The following is a 9,229-nucleotide window of genomic DNA, read 5'->3' as shown; positions in this document are numbered from 1 at the left end:
CCCAAGAATAAGAAATCAATCTCTAGAGTCGCGGAAACAATAGATAACTATTTTACTCAGTCAATCGTGCATGCTTCGTTTCACCAGAGGTGCTGAGAAAATAGAGAGACAGGCATTTTCAATAAAAAGTATTTATTGAACAGTCTTCTTTCTCAAGCATAAGAAATGTACTGCTACAATCGTAATACTGGTTATAAAGTATAGGGCATATAATACGAAAAGTATTATAAAGTAGTATTGTAAAAGCATGATATGGTTTCTAAGCCATAAGTTGCCTAAAACATATAAAATACATACAGTGATAAAATAATGACTAGAAGTACTCAACTGGTGCTTCTAAAATACGCCTACCCCGGTGTACCTAACCTAAGTCAAGTACAAGGGAAGAAGTAAGTGAGGAGTAGTTTAAGTTTAGGATTTCTCTGGCAAGAATCTATCCAAGAATTCTCCACGGGTCTAATCAGCTCCGTACCTAGGTTTAGAATGAAGGAGGTCTTGTATCTCTCTCTCAGGACTCGATTTCCCAGCAACCCGCAAGGGTAGCCTGAAAACACTGGAGCTGGATTTCTCGGCAAGAGAAAAGACAGTGTCTCTCAGTGCGTCAGCTGGAGGGTCGGCTTCCTTTGGCACTTGCGGCTGCAGGGTGTCGGGCAAGTAGTTAGTTGAATCTGTCTGGGCAAATCTAGGCATATTCATACTTTGAAGGTGCCGAGTTTGACGTGTGATTGGACTTAAGAACGTCATCAAAGACTAAGTTTTCCGAAAACTCCATGATTTCCTAGATAAATTAGTATTCAGGCAAGGGGTAGTCCCTAGCTGCTGAAGGCGGGTTTCTCTAAGAAATCGTTGTTGATTCTTGGAATTTAGTGGAAGTAGCCATGCCGTATTTGGGCTGCATAGGCTCAGTCTAAATACGGTAATGATTTCTATGCCTATATAAGGATCGAACAATCTATACCTATATAAGGGCATGAATCGTGAAAAATTACACTAGAGTCCTAGATTAATTTACAACAGGACTGCTGCCTTGATGGACTATTGCCTTGCTGGGCTATTGACCTACTGCCCTGCTTCCCTTCTGCCAGAGTCAGAGTGATTGGATCCGCACCTGAACTCAGGAGTCCCAGAGTGAATGTATGAATATGAATGAATATGATTTATAAAGTGCAACTTATGCCAATGGGCGTCTTGTAGCTATAGAAAACGAGGATAGCTACAGTAGATTGCAGAAGCGAGTTAGGCAGATACCAGGTGCCTTTTAATCCTGCAGGAAAAGCCAGGTCTTTAAGGCTGTTCTGAAAGTAAGTAAAGAAGGAAAAGCTTTAACGTCAGTGGAAGGCTGCTCCAGAGCACAGCTGTGGCCATGAAAAAGCTCTTCCCACCCCAGTTGGTTCTCCTAAATGATGGGAAAGTCAGGTTCATAGCAGAGCCTGAGCGAAGTATCCTCACTAGGACTTACCATTTGAGTTTCTCCTTGAAGTGGGCTGGCCCCTGTTCATGCAATGATTTATAGGCCAGACAGAGAGCCTTAAACCCACATTGTTGTCTAACTGGCAACCAGTGTAGTTTACTGATGGCTCCCCTAGCCGATTCATGTTTAGGAATTTTAAAAAGGAAACATGCAACAGCATTTTGCAAAGTCTGAAGCCTCATCTTGAGACCCGTTGCTAGAGTAAGACAGAGACTATTGCAATAGTCGATCTCTGTAAGTACCAATGCAATGATAGCAGTTCTCAGAACTTCAGGAGGCAAACATTTTTTGACCTTTTTTATAAGAATTAAGGAGCAAAATGAGACTGATGTAATTGTATTTACTTCGTCCTTGAATTTCAGTTCGTTATCAACCAGGACACCTACATTTTATACTTTGTTTGAGGGTTCAGGAAGTGAGTCTAATTCGTATGGCCACCAATCCGGCGTCCAAAATGAGAAGTTGTTACCAAAGAGGATGACCTCAGTTTTAGCTGCATTTATTTTGAGGCAGTGTGGTCCATCCACTTGCTCACATTGCTCATGCATGTTCTGAATGCCATACCAGAGTTGTTTTCAGATTTTGCCAGTGACAGCTCTCATTTTGGGTGTCATTGGCGTAAGATGCCAGGAGAAAACCAGCATTTTTGATAATTGTAATAAGTAGCATATCATAAAGGTCGAATAGTGTTGGACTGAATGCCAATACCTGCGGAACTCCAAAGGGCAGGGAGAAAGGCTTAGATGTAAACTTGCCCATCTTCACAGTATGTTGTCTCCAAGGGATATTCTGCCAGCCTCCTGCTATGAGCCACAGGGACATAACAGGCTTCCATCTACCAGGACATGCAGGCAGATCCAGCTGGAGCACCTGCTTAGTCCCCAAGTGATGCCTCTCAGGTCCTGAACCATTGGTGTGATCTCAGAGAGGGTGCATTTAAGTTTTAGGGCTCTTTGCGACTGCAAACCGGCCTGTTGGTGTTGAATCCTTGTTACTTGCACAGCCCAGCAAATTCTGTCAACCAGACTCTTCGCACTGCAGCATCAACCGCTCGCAAGGAACATCACAATGAAACTCTGGCCTGACTGCTCGCAATGACAACAGGATCCCTGCACTATAGCGACGGCCGTTTGCAACACCTGGTCTGCTTTTTGTGTTCCATCCGCAACTCTCAGTGACACTCCTCTGCTCCTCCACTACAACTGACACTCTTTGCGCTGGACTGAAAAGGCAACTTTTCAGCAGAACTAACCTGGTTCCTCTATCCAACTCTTGCTGCATTGTGGTCCAGCTGAACTTGTGACTTTCTCCTGATTTCCAACTTTGGGCTTTTTGGATCTATTGTCATAAAATCTTTACATAATCATAACTCAGGTTATACTTATTAGATTGTTGCAGTTTATGTGTCAATTTCTTAATTTACATTTTGCTCTATTTTTCTAAATTGGTTTGAGGTTTTTCTTGTCTTGTGTTTTCACCTTTATACTGTTGGAAGTGCTGCATAAAAACTTTATACAATGCCTCTAAGTTAAGCCTAACTGCTCTGTCCCTAGCCAACAGAGGGTTGAGAACAGGTTATTTTGGGGTTTGCTTGTGCCTCACCCTGACAAAGATTATGGTTGCTGCTTGAGTAGGGTTTCACCCCCCTGTACCAGAAACCCAAATCCGCACAATCACATGAGGCATATCTTTCATGCAAACATAGAGGTGAGGTTTTAATTCATACACATAATTTTCCATCTATTCGCTCCAAAGAAAATAAGTAAGAAATGTGCTTTATTTTAAATGTATTTTTTTAATTTATTCAAGAGAACATGCATTGCCCTGTGTTTTACAAAACCAAACATTTAATGTCCCAGGTCATAGTGGGAGGCTGGAGCTGTTCTTTCCCAGTCCGAGGACCTAGCAGACAATTGTGAGAGCAAGACGGAAGATTATCAGATACACTTTAAAGGTAATTTTGATTGATTTTATGATTAGCTGTGTGAAGCAATCAGTAAACATATATTGTTTACTGATTGCCTGTTTTCTGGTTATAAATCTTCAGGTGTGACTTAAGAAACTGTAAAAACATTTTATTTACACACATGTTTTAACCTCTTCAAATTAATGAGTACACATCTGCTATCAAGACAACAATCAAGTAGAACTCTGGAAATCTTAAATGAGATTCAAGGTGCAATATCATAAAAAATAAAAAAATATTGAATGGATTAATGTCAATGCCTTTAGCACCGAGGAATGGCACAAATCTTGTAAGGCAGTGGAGAAATTGTGAGTCCAAGTGTGAATTTAGAATCATTTAATCGGACATCCTTGGGTGCCTCGAAGCGGAACCTTTGGAGAAGAGTGGTGAAGTAGAGGAAGAGTTCCATTTTCGCCAACTGTTCTCCAAGACATACACGGTTTCCTAAAAAAAAGCAGACAAAATATAATTTGGTGAAAAATAAAAGTAGCAGCTATAGATATGGCATCTTTAAAAAAAACATTAAACTGTCTTTATTAAGTTTTTTGCATTGAAATAACATCTTGCATCCGATTAGGCGGATATTACATTCATGTGCATTATCAGCAATTTATTCACAGACTCTTTTACAACGTCTGGTTAAAACATCAACCTTATCCATGACCCTTCATCGTACCAAGTTCAGCATCATGACTTAATAATAGTGCTGATCCCCAGTCGATTTCTTCCTCGTGTGATTCAGTGGGCCCCAGTCGATTAACAGCTCCTCCCCTATTCTCAGGCTACTACAATAAATACCCACGTAGGGAACCCACATGTCTAGCGGCTGGGAGAAGGGTGGTAACAGCTCTGCATAGTTGAGTGATTGCTCCTGACAATATATTACATCTTGTAATAATTCCTTAAACTTAGGGGCTCTCCCCCTCCCCCATCTACAGGCCATCCTTTGCTTAGCCAATAGTAGCCCAAGGGAGACTTATCATTAGGTCGGTAGTTAAACCCCTTCTGTGTATCCCAGCTGCGACGTGAGGGCGGTTATAGGAATCTGAGATCCAGTCATCTGCTCCAATGCTTCAAAAACCCTTAACCAGTAGTCCCTAATAGGCTAGCATTCCCATGCTAAGTGTAGGAAGTCCGACCCTGCCCTACCACACCTGTCACATTTGTCATCTGGTCGGAAGTGAAACGGTTTGCTGGCAGCAGTAGCGCCATTGTCCATCTTCAAGTGGTGTGCCTGGCTCCTGATCCCAATGCAGACGCAAATCTCATCTTAGCTCAGTATTCTCGTTCTGAATGCTATGATACAGTATTGAAATCACATGTGTAGGACTATTGCGTTGAAGCAAAATGTGTAAGGGAGGCAGCACAGGAATTTCGTTGGGGAAATCGGGGGTCTTAGCTTAACATATAGGAACCACACACAGGGAGGGGATGAGTGCTCTGAAAGAACGCCCCCTATCCTGGAATAGGCCCTCTTAATAAAAATCCCCACTCCTTCACCCCGATCCCCAGAAGCATACGGTGACATCCAGCTTCATGCATCACTGAAGGTCCGGGTGCCAAGGGACTCCCAACAATGGAGAGTACAACATGGGCACCTGCAATTGCTTGGCTATACCCAAGGCCTCAGAGGTACATGCGACTGTTGAGGGATCCGCCTCCATGGGGCAGGGAGGTGCCCAAAAGAATGCTGCTATTGGAACAGGGTCCATGTATCCCTGTTCAGGGGCTAGGTGCGGCATATATGGAGGGGTGTCAAAACCAGTATGCTGTGAAATTAGACTGGGCACATAAGAAATAGAGTTCCACATCTGGAGCCTCATAACCGGTAAATAAGCAGAGTTTTTAGAGTTTAAAAAAAGTGTCTGCCGGGGTTGTAAGCAGTATTAATGAAGAGATAAAGTTACTTAAGCAACACCCCCATTTTTATTAATGAAATATGGCCTGCCAACAAAAGGGGACAGAAATCCACCTCGTTATGGAGTTAGTCAGAGCCTCAACGCTATTCCGTAATTGGTATGCATCAATTCCGTCCTATCTCTTGTGACAACTATCCCCAAGTACTTAATCTCCGTGTCACACTAGGCCAGTGGGTAGTCCGGGACAAACTTCTGGACCGTAAGGCTAAGAGGAAAAATCTGTGATTTCTCCGAATCGACATCTATTACGGAGCGCGCCCCAAAGTTGAGGAACTACCGCAATATCGGATTGAAACTGATTTTGGGGTCTAGAATGTATAGAGTGATGTCATCTGCATAGAAAGATATTAAGAAATGCCTTGTGGGGTATCAAACCACATATTCCAGGTGGTGCAGCCACAGTCTGGCTACCAGCGTCTCCACTGCTAGTGCAAATAAGAGAGGGGATAATGGGCATTCTTTCCTTGTACCTCGCGTCCTATAGAAGGGGGGGGGAGTATGCTCTGTTAATCAACACCCTCGCCTGCGGCTGGCTGCACCATAACTCAATCCAGGCCAAGAAAGCGGGTGGAAATCCCATTCGGCACAAGATACCGGGGAGATAGCCCAATTCCTTGGAATCAAATGCTTTAGTGGTGTCTAGAAAAATTGCCACCACGGATATGTCAGGGTCAATATCTTGCATTAAAGTAAAAAGGGTCCAGAGATATGCGATGGTCTTTCCGACCTAACAGTGAGTTGATTTTGTAAATCTGCCACTGAGACAAGAAGTTACAGATGAAAATGTTGTCCCAAATGGCTGTTTTTTTCCTTATCAATTTTCCTTAGTTTCATTGAGAAAACCATGTCTACTTTTCGGAAATGTACAGATTTCCGGGCTTACCCATGGGTTTTGCACCTGTTTTCAACACAAATTGCAAGTAGTGGAAAAATGAAATACCTTTGAAAAAAAAATCCAAAATTGTGGTAAATAAAAGTGTTTTTTCATGCAACTGAGCTTGCTCCGAAAAGCTGGGTAGATGGTGATGCTCGTAGAACAAACCTTTTGTTTATTATGTTTTAGAAAAAAAATATGCTTTCTTATGCAGCTCCAACCAAATACCCAAAACCCTGGGTACCTTTAGCATCCCATGGTTGCTGGAAAAAGTACACAAAGTTTGGGTTAAAACCTTATGTGGAAAAGTTATGAAGGCATAAGCATGAAGTACCCCAAATACCAAAAAAAGAGATTAGCATTCTAGCAGGAAAAAGCTTACCAGCAAAAGATTAAAGAGGTTAAAGTAGGTCGCTATTTATGAAAATAGAAAAATTATGTTAAGTAAATTATCTTTTTCTAAAAGTTATTTTTGCAAAAGTTGTTTTTCTCACATGGAACATTAGGGCCTGCTAGTGACTGCTGATAGACAGTTCACTTCGATTGTATCCCACTGTAGTTAATTACTTGATGCATCGTGATAGATTTTTTTGCAACAATAACATTATATTGTGAAGGCATGTGTTGTAGTTAGAAGGCAGTATAGTCTGGAACTACTAAGGTAGGAGATATGTTTTTTCATACTAGGCCCTTAAGTTTCAGCAAAAGCAGATATGTCAGTACAAGCGTCATCCCCCCTCTAACTCCAAATCTCTCCCAGCTTCCACTCCAGGCAACACACCAAGATCGTATTACATCATTCTCTCTCACCATTCCAGATGCCAGCTGAGACATACAGGGCACGGAAAGTAAAGAGTGGTACACAATGTTTTACCACTGAGCAAATAAGCCAATGATTTCCATCTTACCAATCAAGAAAGGCAGAAAAGCGTCACGCTTCTTAAATTCGCCATTTTCCAGGAAATGTTCCGGGTTAAAGATGTTAGGGGTTTTCCACTCATTCTTATCGTACAGAACCGATGTCAAATTTGCCATCACGGTAGTTCCCTGAAGAATGAATAGACATGACTTAATATACTGGCTTTAATTGTTCTTCAGAGGTGGAGAAAAGAAATTACACTTATTTGCTGCATCACTTTATTATATATACAAAGAGGGAGATCTCATTTTCTGAGAATGTTTGATAGTGGTCGGAAGGAAAAGGTTGTGTATTTTATAAACACCGAAGGCCTTATTCAATTGGCTACTTCTAGTTACAAACTTTTGAGAGCTTGAGGACAGGTGTTAAGATTACAGTTAGCTGCTCTAAGGCTTTTATGACTAGGACATGTCCATTCAGCACCAAACACTGCAAATCAACCCCCATTTAAAACAATACAGGCAGCCAAGGCTTTTGACTCTGTTACACGAATATAGAGCAAAAACGAGCAATAATGATGGCCACACTACACAACAGAATACTGCATTTGGATTATCAGTATCTTGAGTGGAAATTGAAAAAGAAAGTTAGGTTTTCAATCAATTCCTATGAAATTAGTATCCGCCTTTGAGCAAACATTTAAGCAAGGGAGAATATTAGTTCTCTCAAAGCTCAATTGAAATCCAGACTGTTGTAGTGAAGGGCCGGAGGGATTAGAAATGTACATCCAACAATCTGGCAAACTGAATTCTTTCTAATGACTAACAGCAAATCTCTTCAAGGAGTACTATCTCTGCATACAGAAGTGCTTTTGTTACCAACCTGACTGTAAATGATCAGACTCGTATCACTGGGATCTCAAACAAAGTTCAGCACTCAGACGCCCCTCAGCAAGGATACATCAATACAGCTACATACATATTTACACCAGTGACTCCTCCCCATGTATCATGGGTGTTACGTGTACACCTAAATTACTTCAACAACAGCTGAAGCAAAAATGATAAAGAGAGTAGAGGATGTTCCTGTCAAGTTATTCTTTTCAGTAAAATATTCAATTTATGAAGGTAAAGGCCTTGAAATCATTATATAACAAGTGGACCATGGATGGGAAGGCTTTCACATCCAAGCCAATATCTCTAAAGCTGGGTAATATTCTCCTTTTAAATGAGTTTTTTTGATGAATGCAAAATGAATACATTAAATACATCACCTACGTTTTTAGAGTGATTTAAAATATCTGGGTTCTTGCTGTTTGACCTGTCTGCTTGAGAGACATGGGAACGTTTTGTCAAAAAATATAATGGCTGTGCCTAATGTCCAGCGGGAAAAGATAAGGCTCGGTCCACCCTGCGTTCTAATTTACACCTAGAAACACTCTGAAAAAAAAGGCAACAAGCAGTGTGATGCAATACATAACTATAAAAGTTATACAATAAACAAATATTCGATTATATCAGCAATGACCCCTTGGACCAATAAATAACGTTCAAGGCACAATGGTTACCCTTCCGAGAACACTAAGAATGTCCTTCTGTTTATATCAAGCCTCCACTGTTCGAATAGTATGTATGGAATGCAAAAGGCATTTCTATGTTCACTGTTAGAGATTTGTCAAATACACAGCGGAGGAAGCATGTAATCCAAATAAAAGGTTCATTGCAGGTACATCTTCATATGCCCTAGCCACACGCAGAGCCAAAGCCAGGTCCACCCTCTCCAGTCTCCACCCGCCGTCTCATCATGCCCGCATTCCAAAGCCCCTTGCATTACAGGTGATGATGATGCCATGTTACATATTTGTTATACTGTCTCGGTGAGTGCTAAATATTTCAAAATAATTATGCAAAGTAGACCTACAGAATGCATTCAAGCTGTGGAGGGGACAGTGCACCATTATTTAGGGTTTATAGACAAACTGTGTATAAAGGTTGATTCTCAGTCGTCTTTGTGGAATATCCCTTGTTAAAGCCGCTGAACAACATGTCAGAGATACACAGTGCTGAGGTTGTGTTATCCACACTAAATACACACAGTAGGGCATTTAATCAAATAACCTTAGAATGGTGTGAGTAAATCA

General features: G+C 41.3%; 1 protein-coding gene across 1 annotated transcript in view; it reads right to left on the bottom strand.

The window, feature by feature from the left end:
* Positions 1-3,246: 3,246 nt before the first annotated feature.
* The window catches only part of LOC144798746 (cytochrome P450 2J2-like), a 380,876-nt gene continuing 374,893 nt past the window's right edge, over positions 3,247-9,229 (bottom strand). The window contains exons 8-9 of the mRNA XM_078669768.1: positions 7,139-7,277; positions 3,247-3,881 (exon numbers count right to left, since the gene is read on the bottom strand). Coding sequence (XP_078525894.1) covers positions 3,700-3,881; positions 7,139-7,277 — 321 coding nt within the window. The 3' untranslated portion in view covers positions 3,247-3,699. The remainder of the gene's footprint in view (positions 3,882-7,138; positions 7,278-9,229) is intronic.

Source organism: Lissotriton helveticus, chromosome 1_2 (genome assembly GCF_964261635.1).
Source record: "Lissotriton helveticus chromosome 1_2, aLisHel1.1, whole genome shotgun sequence".
Lineage (NCBI taxonomy): Eukaryota > Metazoa > Chordata > Amphibia > Caudata > Salamandridae > Lissotriton > Lissotriton helveticus.
Note: the sequence above shows the minus strand (reverse complement) of the source record. Positions and strands in the feature narration are given on the sequence as shown.